We start from the raw sequence: 15,173 nt of genomic DNA on the forward strand, positions 1-15,173 counted from the left end.
CATTCACACAGATAGCACACATACACACACGAACACGCACACGATAAAAATCCATAGGAAAAATGGCATTCTCACTGCCATATCGTGCCTGCCATGTCACCGTTCATATGGCTGGACGAGTCGGTAGTATCCTCGCATTTGTTGCTACTATTTGATTATATATGTAGCCATATCATGCACCGTTCCATGTCGTGTTCTTCCCTCCTTCACGCATACAGAGACAGAGAAAGAGAGAGACAGAGGCAGACAGAGAGAGAAAGAGAGAGAGAGAGAGAGAGAGAGAGAGAGAGAGAGAGCAAAATAGAGCGAGTAAGCGAGAGAGAGAGACAAGCGCGTCAAATGCAGTTTATGCCCTGGCCATAAATCAAAATTTTTGGTTTTCTGCTGTCAGGCCATGGCATAGCTTTGAGCATGAGGATCTACAACGGCCATGCCAGAGGCAAGTGGCAGGCAGAATGGGATTGGGGAAGGCGGAGAGAGAGGTCCATGGCTAGAGCCAGTGCTAGAACATAGTGCACATTGCACATTGCACATTGCACAGTTTCTGCCTTTTTGCGTAACTCGTTTATTTTTGTGGTCATAATTTGCCGATGCCGGCAGCGTTTGCTCGACGGTTTCGCCATCGCCATCGCATTCCATTCCACCACGAACATAGGGCTTTAGGATCTGGTCCCGCCGAGTTCTCTTTGCTAAAATATTGGTTTAGATTGTGTCAAACAAATTGAATTTGCGATTTGATGATGGATCCAAACGAGAGCCCAAAGGCAACCAAAAGGACATGAAGTTCGGTTATGGCTAATTGGCGGTGTGGTGCTACTTATTCAACGGGCCCAAGCCATTGAACTTGGGTGTTGATTTAGCTAAAATATGCGGACGTTTTTGCAGAGGTGATTTGCACAGAGTTCTATAGAACTCTTGAAAAGTTGTATCTTTATAAAAGTTGTAGAAAACTTCTACCTTGGGATATACGAGGGGAACATAATCACGGTTATAAAATAAAAATAAATATTTCGTTGGTATATTGCAAATTCTAAATATGTGTGTGTGATCTACTCATTCAGACCTACAACCTATGATCATATATCATCAATTGCTTGGGTTTATTGGAAGTATTTATTACATTTGAACAAAAACACTAGGAACACTACGAGTATATTTTTATGTTAACCTGTTCGCTCTTAATGCTTTTCTTTGCTTTTATTTGAAGCAAAGCCGATTATAGAAGGATCGCTTTAACGAGATTCGCCAATTTATAAGAGGTTGCATCCAATTACTGCGTGACGAACACAGAAGGGTCTCTCGATGTCGATTTGGTGCTGTTTTATAATCCACAGCGGAGGAAAGGATTACTACCTGAAACTACAGACGAATAGGTCTTGTATTGTCGAATACAGTCTTTCCAAACTGTATTTCTAGCATCCAATCACTTTGGATCAAATCGTACCAGTATGTATGTATTCTTTTTACATGGGTAGTTCCTATGTCTCTATCTATTGGTGTTTGATTGTATGTCCCATGGAATGATTTTATTCCTCTTATTCTAACCCATTCTGGGGTGAACAGGAAGCTATGGATATAGTAGCCATCATCTTCTATATCTTACTCGAAATTTCTTCCATTATCTCGTCCTTACTCTACCCCATGCTCTCCTTCATCGCTTGCTTTGTTTGCTCTCATCACATTCGCGCTGCTTCCCTCTCACGAGATGGTTATTGCAGCTTATGTCTAATGGTCAGCGCATGGGGGCTTGCTGGTTCCCGTTTACCCCACTTGCAACCGTTGCAGCCCCAATGGTGGTTGGGCATTCTACGACACACGATATGCGGTTCACTTGCTCGGATTTCCCAACTCATCATCAGCAGCTGCAGGAGCAGGAGCAGGAGCTGGAGCAGCAAGACCTCTTCACCTTTGGGAGCTGAATTTTTCAGATCTGCACGTATTTCCAGTTAATACGAAAAACCGAATTAGGTTCTGTTCAGGTCAGTTCTCCGCCGCCAGCCACAGCCTGCCAACCATTCTGCCTGCCTTTTATTTAAACATAAATTCCTGCACAATGCACTAGACGAAAATTTTCCACATGAATTGTAAATGATTTGGAAGCACACACACACACACACACAGACACACCGACTCAGACACACTGAGAACGAGATTTTCCCGATTGCCTGTGACTGGAAATAGGGGGAGGGAAACGCTTCTCACCGCTGCTCCATTCTGCTCCGTTCTTTTTCTATACATTTTTTTATCGGTTGCCATCGATCTTGGGTCTTTGCGTTTGACAGATCGAAATTAGAAATCACCGCTTTATGGCTGCAGCAGCCACTGGCGGCAACAACTGGCAACCAACTGTGCTTTGTGCCGCATTCGTGGCTAATTGAATGTGGCAAGTGGGCAAAACTCGAGTACGATACAAAATACGAGTACGAGCCGGGCTAAGTGCAAAAATTATATACGGTTTTGTTGCGAGCCAGCCGTGCAACCAATTTGCCAGCAAACAGCCATTTCCGGTCGCTTATCGAGTGGGTGCTTGCCACACCCACACCCCACAGCCCTGTCCGCGCCGCACCACATCCCCCACTGATTTCCCAACGATTTCTTGGCCTTTCGTATGCAAAGGAGCTGGCGAGGAGCACTCGACTTGGCCCGGAGCGTGCCGAAATATTGCCCTCTTAGCGGTTTATTTTAATGGTAGCAGCACCAAAAGCAACAACAGCAACAATTTATGTCAGGTAGGAGATTCCTGGGCCAGCCCCTGCCTCCCTTTTGCCGCTCTCCGTGTTGTATGTTTTGTGCCACTTGAACGCTGTTAACAAATTTGATTTTCGTGTTTGATTTGATGGCTGTGGCTCGGTGGCTAGGTGGGAAGGTGGCTCTGTGGGAGTGTCGGGGGAGGTCAGGAATCGGGGGCACGGCACGCGTGTCTGCGAAATGGAAAGCCAGCCCCGCGATGGTAGCCCCACGTCTGGCGGCAAATGAGTGCCGACTATTTATAGTCCGACCCCGACTAAATGAAACTGTAAATTAGAGCCAGAGCCAGAGCCAGAGCCAGAGCGAGAGCAGGAGACAAAGCCGGCGCATAATAATAACTGCACTGCATTGAAGCAGCGGCCAAAACGAAACGAAACGAAATAAAACTGGATCCACCGACAGGAAAACCCGCACACCCGCCCACTAACACCATCGCCCACCCACATCGCTGGCAGTGGCAGTGGCAGCGTCAGCGGCAGCGGTGGCAGCATGGAGGGGAAATGCCAAGAAACTCGGCCGAAATGAACTCCACTCCGCTGGAAATGAACGTGAGCCGAAGGCCAAACACGACGACGAACGACCAAAAGCTGAGCTTTTGGGAGGAGCTTTTTGGGACAGTCCATGCGCAGGTCAGCCGATGTTCCCCTCTCGGCAAGGCTGGATGCTGCTGCTGCTGCTGCTGCTGCTGCTGCTGCCGCCTCCAGCTGTGTGTGGGAGCAGGCAACCGTCACTCTGAGGGCTTATCTCTGCATCTGTGTAAGTGCTCGAAGGCTGCTCCGCACCGCACCGCTCTGCTCTGCACTGCTCTGCCGAAGCGTTCCGTGCGTCTTGCGCTTCTTTTCTTTTGCATATCCCCACCCGGAAAATTCATCGTTCGGGATGGCGATGGCGCGGACAGCGGTATAAAAACCCCCGCAACGCATTTCGCTGCTCACAAGTTGAAGTCATTGCGTCCTGTGTGTGTCTTGTATCCAGTAACTGTAACCCACCAGCGTCACCCAGCAGCAGTTTCAAAAGCAGCTTCGTTTCTGGCAACGAAAATCTACAGCCCAGTCGAATCCGAAGTAAAGGAAACCAGCCAGAATGGAGTATCATCCAGGAAGCATAACGAACATCAGAACATCAGAAAGTGTCAAAAAGTGACTAAAAATCGAGAGGACGTGGCTGTGAAGTTTTTTTTTTCTGGAAGTTGATTCTATCTCCGGACTATAGTACTCGTACATGAGGCGCTATCAAGTTCGCAGAAAAACCTGCACGACACAGTACTCGTATTTGTATAATTTCATATTTTCAAAGTCCTGGCGGCTGTTTAAAGAGTTCGCTGCCAAAAGGTAATTTGCATAATTTGTGGACCATGTTGATGGTGTTTTTCATGTCTCTGCACTGGGGTCGGTTTCGCTTAACTGTTGCCGCTGGCTAATGCGTTATTTATGCGAATGCCTGCTCAACACCTAGCTATTACATTTACAATTACGAAAAAAGTATGAATGGTACTTGTTTGACCTTGCTGGACCGCATCCGCATGTAATTAACGGACACACACACAATGGCATTAACGTCAGATGTGGGGAAAAAATTAGCAAATGCACTCGCTGGAAATGATTAAAATGACATTTCACTGCAATTGAACAAGCTTTGTTGATTAAGTATGCAGTACTGCAAAAAATGTTACAAGTTACAAAAACTGAACCGAATCGCCATGAAATTCAATTGAAAATCATTCAATCATTAATATGCAAATTTCTGCTCTCTCGCTCACGCCCTTCTCGAGGTAAGTACACACTCACACACACATATATATATGTATGTTAAAATTCATTAATACCTCCGCTCGCTCGGCATTAAATGAGCATTTTAATGGCAAAATTACATCGCCTAACTGGCACATTAATTAAACTGCGGACAGCTCGTCCCGTCCGTTCAAATCTGCCCCACAACGATGTAATTTATATGCTTTCGTCCCGTTGATTGCCCGGCAGTACCCCCAGGCAGTGAACTCTGCACTCCCCACTTCACCCACTCCACCACATATATTAATCCTTTGCATTTATTTTTACATTTATATTTATATTTATATGCAAAGCAAACACTTTACATTATTAAAACCTGCCACCTGCTCACGGCGAAATGCGCCACAAATCGTGCCATTTTTTTGTTCATGTAAATTGGCTTTTCTTTCGAGTTATTATTTTCGTTTCTTGTATGCCACAGTTTTTTCAATTAAATAGCAAAAGCATAGCATACATTTATAAATGTATACATAAGCACGTCAATGTTCGCTTTTAATATAAATAGGATTAAAATGTTACAAATAAATCTCACAAAGTTCTGATCACTATGTGTTCCGGCTATATCACGAGTATGTTCCATAACAAACAGATCCCAGATCTTTTACTAGAAGCTGTTGATAATTTCCATGTCAGAGAAAGTCACAATCAATTGAATGTTTACTGGGGCTTGCCGATAAATAATTGCAATGTAATTTTATGAAATTCCCGCAAAATGATGCGTAATTAAAGGACTGGAAAACGCAAATAAAATGTCATTCAAATGAGCATGCAGTATAAATGAACTTTGTTGCACAAATTGTGTGAATAATTGATCCCATTCCTCACATAAGTTGAACACATTTATTCAATTTATTTTGTTAGCCAAAGCCGATTATTTGAGTAAAATTATCGATGGCAAAGGAAAGAGCTGTCAAAGGGAATTCCTCAGCAGGTGCTCTGCAAGGGTATCACAAGGAAAAAGGATAGATAGGAGTAAACGGCGGAGCGGAGAATGCTGGGAATCTGAATCCCAGACGCTCGCTCGCACTCGCTTGCTGCAGCACTTTAAATTCCAATTAAAAGGAAAATGTGAATAATTGCAAAAAGTGCTTAGTAATGCGGCAGAGCTCCTCGCCTCGCATGTGTTTGTCAGTGGGAGAGAGGGAGAGAGCGGTCTAAGCCTGAGGTTTAAGGCAGCAAAAAGTCTTGTTTCAGCTTGGCTTAATTGCATTTTAGTTGCCAAGCTGCTGCTGCTGCTCCTGCTGCTGCTGATGCACACACCAATGCCCACATAACAACAGCACCAACGACTTCCACACACTTAAGCACACACACACACACTCATATATGTACATGCCGCACACACACAAACACACACACACAAGTGCATACATTTATAGAGGCATAAGCCTGAACGCGCGCTGTTGATTTTGCGCCTTTTGCCTGCTTCAGCATTTCCCGTTGGCGTTGCCGTAGCCGCTTCCATTCGCTTCCCTTCCCTTCCCTTCCCGCTGACAGTTTCAGTTATTTTCCGATTTCCAAGCCATGCCCAATGCTAGGTTTTTCCCCGGCTTCCGTTACCCAGTCGCAGTCGCAGTGGCAGTGGCGGTGGCGGTGGCAGTGGCAGTGGCACTGCTAGTCCCAGTCTCTGCCACCAACATGTTTGCCAGCTAAATGTGTTACTGTGTTTGCCTCAAATCAGCTTCCGTCATATGCCAAGCGGCAAAAATAAACAGAACAGAGAAGGCAGCGCATAGAAGAAAAGGCAGAAAAAAAATATTCGTGCAGCGGAGGCAGAAGCAGACGCAGTGGCAGTGGCAGGACTAGGACTGAGGACCATCGCGTATGCTCGTTAAAGTTTGGCTTGACTGGTCCTGGGCGTCCTGCCTTCTGCATCCTGCGATAAAGTGCAAATTTTGTTAATTATTCGTGCGTTCGTGCGCTTCGCCCTCTGTTTCCAATGTTTTCCCAGCGCAAGGGGAAAACTTTTTTCCTCTCAGAGTCTCAGGCCCCGTCCCGTCTCATTCTCCTCTAATTGCCACAATTCTAGCTAGGGCTCTGCTAGGGTTCTGCTAGGCTTGCCAGCCTGCGAATTTTCATGCACTTTTAATGACGGAAAAACCAGGCTTCATTTCTAATTAGACTCCGTGTAGATTGCTCCACTTATTTGAACAAGCGATTGTGGATCTGCACATGCGGAGACCAAGGGGACAGTAGATGACCAGTGAAACGGTGCTTAATATTTGGGCAGAAGTACGAGTATGTGGTTGAGGGAGTGCAGCCATGTGTGGGCACTCCCGAGTCCGCTGAGATTTGCGCTCGGTTCGCATTCATGGCCAACAATCGCACACACACATCCAGCATAAATTATGCAGCCAAGTGCAGAAAATATTTACTTGAAAAGCAGCAGTCTCAGTGGCAGTGGCAGTAGCAGCAGCGGTGGCAGCCACCTGGTGGCAGTCAAACAAGACCGCACACACAGCGTGAGTTTCTGTGGCCGCGCTGGCGTGTACGTAATGTGGCATTACTGCTGCTGCTGCACCCCTCCACACCCCTCTACTGCCCTATACTGCTGTGGCTGTGGCATACAACCTTTCATAGTTGCAGCAGCTGATACAGCAATTTATTTCGTCAGTAACTCCCTCTCTCTATCTTTCTCTCTCTCTCTCTCTCTCGGGCAGTCCCTCTGCGAAGGACTTAGGGTGGACTATTTTTAAGCAGTTACTGTTGATGGTCGAGAAGTTGATGTTCTCATTCTGCCAATTAAATTCTCTAATCGAATGCCGTTGCAGATCACAATCGTATCTAAACTAATTTTCACATTTTTGTCTGCCCGTCTGTGAATGCAGGAAATGTCCTGGTGCTGGGAATTTCCAATTGCATCTCTTGGCTGGTCTGGTGTTGGCTTAGGGAAAGTGTCATGCGTATGTATGTTATGATTGCAAATACACTTGACGGCGTATTCAATTCCTGGCTCAACTCAACTCAGCTTTTCGCATCCTTATCCCTATGCTTTGGCACATCCCTTTCCTTATCCGTGGCCAAGGACCTGCACAAGCACACCTACTTCAAAAGCTTTCACAGAAGTATTTATGCAGAGAAAACTGTTGTCGCATCCAATTTGTCAGCGAAGATGAGATAGATGGGACGGATGGATGCCTTGAGGAATTTTGATCTCATTAGCTGATAATTCGGAATGCGTTTTAAGCTGTTCTCTGCACTGGCTCGGTTCCTGCCTGCCCTTTGACTCATCTCTGTTCTCCTCCAATCAAAAAATTTGTTTGCCTGTTGGAGGGAATACTGCTCAGTCACCAATAGAGGATGAGCAAAAAGAGGAACAACAATGAAACGAAACTAGAAAAATGTGAAGTAAAGCGAAAAAGCCAAGAGCAAAGCTGACAGCCATTACAGGGGCTGCAGGAAGAAAGCACAGGGAAAGCAGAAAGAAAGCTTGCAATAATAAAGTAAACGTACTGCTCGCTGCTCAAGTGCAATGGCAATTGTTGTTGCGCATACAGTGCTGCTGGGGAGTCGGAGTGCGCGCTGCCAGGGCACTCCATTTTATAAGCAACTGTAAGCAAAGCAAAGTAATCCACGCTCGCTCATTTCCACAATTAGGGACTGGGGGCTGCGGACTGCGGACTGGGGGCTAGCAGCTGGGGGGATGCCAGAGCAACTTTAAACAAAATGTTCTGCTATCCAAGTCCAAGGCTGGAGCTCGGTCTTTGTTTTTCTGCGAGCAAGAAACGAAGAAGAAGGAGAATTTGAACAAACAAAAAATTCGCCATTTTTAGTGTTTTTTTCGGGGCTGCTCTTGACGTCGTCGTCGTCGTCGTCGTCATGGTCCTCCTCGTCCTCGTCGAGTGCCAGTCCTCGACGTAGTCGCCATCGCTATGGCATGCTTGGAATTTGCTTTGCTTTATGCTCTTCTCCCTTCTTAGCTCCACTCGCTCTCCCTCTCTGACTGTTTTCAGATGGGCTGAGAGTGGTTGGAGCGGGAGTGAGGTAAGTGCACCTTATTTCTTTCATTTTTGCATTATAAAAGGTAGGAATTAATGCATAGAAGAGTGAAAGAGAATGTCCAGAGAAGTATTCTCAGTCCTGTCCTGTCCTCAAGTTCCTGAAAGTGTTGGGAACTGTTTCGTGGTTTCTTCTTGTTTTATGATTCAAGTTTGCACTGGAGAAGGCTGAGGCTTGGTGGTGCGGGGTGCGGAAGAGGTTCCAAAGGCAGAGTGTGGCCCAGGCAGGACTTTAAATATGAATACTAAAAATTACATGATGAATTTTTCCGAAATTATGACAGTCAAGAGTGATGGGATGGAATGGGAGGGGAATTCTAAGAAAGTCCTTCATGTTTCATGGTATAATCTTGGTAATTGTCAATAGAATTTCCACTGCCACTGCCACTGATGACCCTTGGGATCTGGGATTCTAATTTGTTCTGTTTATCCTGGCATATCCATCGAAATATGTACATATATGTTTATCCCAATTTGTGCTTCCCAAAATGCAGCTCCAGACGAAGCCCCACCATATTGCTTATCTATTAAAGCAATCCCAAATCGCTCAACTTTGCATAATGCCATTCGCCCCAAAAAACTTGATAAACATACACATACTTGTATGTACTCCTATTCGAATGTACGGATGGAGCTCTCTGCTCCTTTCAGCTATCCTTGCAGCAGCCTCAATCCCATCTCCCTCCATGTTCCGGTTGCTCTGCTGGCTTTTCAAAGTTTTCCCAGCCATTGCATGTCATTTGCATAGTTTTCATTGCCCAGAGTCCTGCTCTGCCTCGTTCTGGGGCTGTCTGCCTCTCCTCTCCATTGTTGTTGCTGTAACGAGCTGTCAACAATCTTTTAGTTTTGGCTATCGGCAAATGTATTTGCCAGTTTTTCAATTGAATTGTCGAAAGCCCCGTTGATATCACAGGCTTTCCAATTGGCCGCTCCTGCCGCACCGCCGCACCGCCCCACCGCCCCACCGCGCTTATCCTCCGCTGTCGGAAAAATATTAACTTAATTTACGATAGGGCCTAAACAAATTGCTCAACTCGACTCGACTGGACCTGTTAATATTTCAAATCGTCTGACAAATTGGCGGCAAGAAAAGTGTTGCCACTGGATGGATGATTTATGGAATGCATTGCTCGGTGCGTGCTGTGGCAGAGTGGCTGCTCAGACAATGCAACTAAATGTGCAACCTACTTTCCAATTATCCCGCACCTGATCCTGTCCCATCTCTGTGCAAGGACCAACCACATCATCAACAAAATGAACAGTGGGATGGATCCGAGCAGGCAACAAAGCGTCCTGCCTCTACGGGGTAGCCGGGGATGGGGCAGAGGGTGGGTGCTGAGTGCATTTTAGCTGAATTACGGCCTTCATTCTTCTTTTTGGCCCCATCCTTTAGATGGCTAAAAGGATACGGCTGGGGTAGCAGATGGGGGGGATGCATCCACCTGCCTGCATGCATGTGCGGTCGCCCAGTGAAGTGAACTGCACTGAGTTGAAGTGGGTGAAGGCCTCGGTGCACGCCTCAAAGGCAAGTAAATGGCCTTTTGTCCTCATTGTCTGAGACCCATAATGTGGAGGCGCTGCTGTTGCTGTTGCTGCTTTTGCTGCTGCTGCTGCTGCTGCTGTTGTTGTGCAGCAGCCATTATATGCCAAAATAAGGCCACTCAATGCCAGGCCAACAAGATGCGAGTCGAGTGTCCTAAGAGGATCCAGTGGGGCTTGAGCTGAGTGTAACGGAGTGCGGCATCTTCTTCTGCAACTTGTGCTTCGTCCTCGTCCTTGCACGCTTCCTCTTGCCCCACTCCTTCTCCTTCAGTTCACCTGAGACACAGCTGCAGATGCAATTTTCATAATTCATTTCAATTTAGTAGACTTTTCTGCTAATTAGTCGTACATTTAGTTGGCACTGGGAGGATATGCAAAGCGAGGGAAAACTTCAACTAATTGCTAAATAAGCAGAGGTGAGCAGCAGAGCAGCAGAGTGGCAGAGTGGCAGAGGGACCCGTGGTGGGGCAGCAAGAGCAACAGAACTAGAAATTAGAGAGTTGCGAACCTCATTAAATAAGGCGCCTCTGGAATGGAGGGCATTACGAGGGCTTTGTCTGTTCGGAGAAATCGCCTTCGGCAGGAAATCTGGCCGGGCAACATCCGTTTCCGTTGCTCTCTTGCTCCTTTGCTCCTCTGTACCTCCAATGAAATATTAACCCACTAACGCAGGGCTGCTGCTTCTGCGTCTGTTCCAGTTTCAGTTTTAACCAGTTCCAGTTCCAGTCCCATGATTCATTTGGTGTCATGTTAGCCCATTAGCCACCCATGATACAGATCCAGCTGTCCATTGTTGCTGTTGTCTTGGCTCTGTTTTGTGGTCTAAATACACTGAAAGCTTAGCATAAATGAGGTGAAGCCGAAGCTGAGCTGAGCTGAGCTCCGTGGTCCGTGGTCCGTGGTCCGTGGTCCGCGGTCCGTGTCCGGTAGGAAAGCTCATTAGCGCAGTGGAAACCGCACTAGAAACAGCGGAAGCAGTGGGTGGCATGCACTGGAGACACCTCGTGGAGAAGTAGGTGGTGGGGAATTAATTAGGAATAATTTAACAGCATTTTTAATCATATTTGTATGAAAAATGTTTTATAATGTGATTTGAAACAGATATATCTGCTGTGTCCATTCATTCCTCTCCTACCAAACATTTATTTCCGGATAATCAGCATTTTCCTGATTCCCTTTTAATTCCTTAAGCAAATAACAGAAGGAATCTCTTGCAAAACTTTAGCTCTCTGGCTGTTTCTCCGCTTTGGCGAACTTTGCCAGCTTTTCTGTTGGCTTGTCTTTGGGTTTCTCGGGTCTGACAGTACCTCAGTTGGAGAACCGTGCACCTGGCAGTAGTAGAACAGTTCAAGGCTCGAGAAAAGTTCCCCTAGAACTGCCGGCGAGTGTCTCGAACTCGACAAATGCTCGGGCATTTTATAGATATAAACATAATTAAAGAAACTCTGGTAAATTAATTCAAGTTGGGAATTTAACAAATTGCCAAAAGGAGGCAAAACTTTTCCTCTGCCCTGCTACTTCCAGCAGTAGCAGCAGCAGGATCAGCAACAATCACAAACAATTTCTGCATGCCAAACAATAAACAATCAAGTTGAATTCAATGCAGGAATCTGCTGGGGTCTGGGGATGCACGGGAGGGTCTGCAGATGGTCATGCAATTGGCAACTTTTTAATCAACTTGAAGATGCAAATGCAGAGCAGAGCAAGAGGGAGACAGAGGGACAGAGTGAAAGGGGACTGTGGAACGGGGCAACTCGTTTTATATGGTGATGTAATTGGCCAACACGGATTGAGGGCGTTAATAATGTGTGTGTGTGTGCAGTGGGCTCTGAGGAGTCGCTGGATACATAGATGGTAAATTACAAAGCAGAAAACTTGAGAGCAGCGGCAACAGCTGAAGCAGCAGTGATTCAATTTGTCAGCTGCTTGTTAGACGGACTTTGGCTTTGGCTTTGATGGGATGGGATGGGATGGGATGGGATGGGATGGGTACACACAGAGGGTACACGGATGAGATGTGACTTTTAGTGCCTGCCTGCCTGTCTGCCTGTCTGCCCGTCTGCGTGCAGTTTGAACTTAATTAAAAACCTTGTTGGAGTAATCGCCATCACCATCCAGCTCCTTGATGTGGCCAAAGTAGTTGTGAAGTTCGATCTTTGTCGTCTGCTCTGCGGTCGTTTGCCTCAAAGTGCAAAGCGTTGTCCTGCCACGCCAAGGACTTGCACCGCGCCAAAGGATAAGGATGGGCCGCTGCGACACATGGCAAGGAATCACTTGGCCTCCAAGCCCCATCCTCCCTCCCTTCCTGGCAGACTGCCTTGCCCCGCGTCTAATTGAGTTCTACAAGGCTACTACTAATTGCGTTCGATGCTTGCCGCTCGAGTTGCGGCAGCGATGATGTAATTAAATTTGATTGGGCCGCGTCGGAGGGGCAGGGGGAGGAGGTGGAGTAGGAGTAGGAGTCCTGCTCACGGCTTAAGGTGTTTTCCGGTCCGATTTATAGCGGCGAATTTTAATTAAAACGGAATTTCCCTCAGCTCCTGCTCATGATACTGCTCCTGCTCTCTGGCTTTCGTGTCAAAGGAGTATCTACATTTTTAGTATTACATTCAAATTGAAACACAGCAAACACAAAACCTAAGAAGACTAACACTAATACACATGAAAAGACAGAACAAAGACAGACATTTACATCTAAACGAAAGGAGGCAGCAGCGGTATCACCATCATGCTGCAACGGCAACGCACTGGCACCTCCTCCTCGATCCATAATCCGGATGGGGATGCGGATGGGGCTGAGGATGGGGAGGTCTGCGCCTTCTGCCTGGAACAGATACGGAACCCGGTCAAGTTACGGTGCAGTCACACATTCTGCAAGGGCTGCCTGCAGAACTACCGCGAGGCGCGCGGATGGGTGGCCGAGCGCTGTCCGCTCTGCCGGCGCAGACTGGATGATCATGTGGCCCGGAAATGGATGGCTGTAAGTGGTGAGGTCCTCCTCTGTTCTGCCTCAACGACCTGCTCCTCCTTCGATTCCCCAGACTTGGATCTTGGTTGTTTTTTTATTGGTTCTTTTGATACTCCTCAGCCAGGGGACCTTCTACTTGCTGCTGCTCTACTGGTAGACCGCCGTGAAAAGAGGGCCGCTTCCCCTGAAGATGTTCAGACCATACAAAATTAGATATACTCGTACATAGATGGAAAGATAGGGACGAATACAAAGTTGAGTGAATTTTAATTAAATCTAAAAGCCATAAAATTCTATGCGGAATGCGCTTTATCCTGGTCCATTGTCCCCTATCCTTTGTCCACCTTCCGGCGCGTATAATTAATTTGTATCCCCCACACAGCGGAGGGGTACGTCTTACAGAGCTCAAAGCACGATGAAAACTTTATTGTGTGGCAAGTTGCTGGTTGCTGCTGCAACTGCACCTAAAATCACAGATAAGTGCATAAGTGGTGGTGCTTTTGCCATTTTGGCCACATTTTAATTCAATTTTCTACGCCAATAAGCCCCCAGCAAAAAGCTGCGGCACTTACACACGAAAATAATGAAATAATATTTATAAAATAAATATTTTATTTGTAAGCAGAATCAGGGTAGCGCAGCCAACGCCAGGCATGCCATATTTCACGTATATTAGTACATATATGTATGTAAATACATATGTATGTATGTACAACCCCCTCTTTTGTGTGGTTCTTATTTATGTTTATTTTTCTGGTGTAAATCAAATTACTGCCCACCCGCAATAAATTCGGAAATATTCACTTTAAAAATAGCATCAAAATAAAAAGCTGTACGAGCATGTTCCCAAAAAAATGTTTGAAAATTAAATGTTGGTAAAGAAGATTAAGCTGAGATACCACTGATTTATTCAATCATTCGAAATTTGCTTAGTATTTGATTTTAAGGAATTTTCTTGGAGAATTTTTTGTTTCTTTCAATGATTTGCTATTATGATAGAAAATCGCTCTAACGATTGGATGAATTGCTTGAATATTTTTCGTAGCTTATTTTAAATATGGTTTTATTGGAGTCAGTTGTGCAAATCAAAGTGTATTTATTTGTATTTATTTATTTTCTCTTCAATTACAAGCCATCTTTGAAGCAAAGAAAGGACCTACAGATCAACTGAAGATACTCTGGGGTTGGTTTTGCTTAGGTTTGGAGAGGAGGGCAGTGCTGTGGATAGTTCTGCCTCTGCTCCTTTTAAGTTTTAGTTTCCCCTTATGTTGTTGCATTGGTCCAGGGTAGAAAACATTTCAACAACTCTATCCGTTTCTTACTGATTTTTTGCCTGGCATTTGGGCCATGTTTGCGATCCTGTTTGCTGCTCGCAATGCTGTGCAACACCCATAGCCACACGCATACACACATGAATAGATAGAAAACAAATATGGCGAGCGCTTTGCAATTTTGTTATTGTGATTGCCCCATCGATGGTTCCGGGGGATTGCTGCGGATTCCCGCGTTCGCCATGCGCTTCCATTTGCTTTGGCTTTTCCTGCAGCTCGGGATTTCAAGCCTGGCCTGCCCAGAACACCTGCGAATGTAACTGGATGAATATTTGGCTGTAAACTAATATGCTGCAAATGCATGACTAACTGGGATAGGGATGGGATGGGAATAGGGATAGGCTTCCCTGACAGTCCCCTCTGCTGGAGCCAGAACCATTTCCAGAGCCTGGATTTGGCGCTCAGTTGTTCGCTGTCACATCCGCCTCGCACAGGATATGAAATGGCGGTTTTGGCCTACACTCTGCCGTCCCGTACTCAGTTTTTCTGCTCGATAACATTTTTTGCCACTATTTGTCCGATTTGTGGGCCAATCCGCACTCGATTTCTCGCTTCTTTTCTGCCGCTTTTTGTGTGTTGTTTGGCTTTTGTCAGCTGGGGCTGGCTGTCGGCAGGCAAATTGAAATGTTTGCCCGGGCTGGCCGTCGGGGCTCTAGTGCCCCGCCCCCAGCACAGCAGCCGCCCCACGATTCAGTTTGGTTTGTTTGTTGAACTTTGACACTAGGCTGTAATTGAAAGTTTTGTGTGGACATTTGAGGAGACAAAGGCAAACACAGTCGTTTTTTGAAGCGTTCTA

General features: G+C 46.2%; 1 protein-coding gene across 3 annotated transcripts; it reads left to right on the forward strand.

The window, feature by feature from the left end:
• The first annotated feature begins 12,651 nt into the window (after positions 1 to 12,651).
• On the forward strand, positions 12,652 to 13,385 carry LOC108158371 (uncharacterized RING finger protein T02C1.1). Of its 3 annotated transcripts, none has more exons than XM_017290626.2 (2): positions 12,652 to 13,065; positions 13,167 to 13,250. In XM_017290626.2, exons 1-2 carry the CDS (start codon positions 12,807 to 12,809, stop codon positions 13,211 to 13,213), a joined length of 306 nt encoding a protein of 101 aa, XP_017146115.1. In that variant the 5' UTR covers positions 12,652 to 12,806; the 3' UTR covers positions 13,214 to 13,250. The 3 variants fall into 3 exon arrangements, with proteins under 3 accessions (XP_017146115.1, XP_017146113.1, XP_017146114.1); XM_017290624.2 differs by having other exon boundaries at positions 12,654 to 13,058; positions 13,167 to 13,385; XM_017290625.2 differs by having other exon boundaries at positions 12,654 to 13,058; positions 13,120 to 13,322.
• Positions 13,386 to 15,173: the final 1,788 nt, after the last annotated feature.

This window comes from Drosophila miranda, chromosome 3, assembly GCF_003369915.1.
Source record: "Drosophila miranda strain MSH22 chromosome 3, D.miranda_PacBio2.1, whole genome shotgun sequence".
Classification (NCBI taxonomy): domain Eukaryota; kingdom Metazoa; phylum Arthropoda; class Insecta; order Diptera; family Drosophilidae; genus Drosophila; species Drosophila miranda.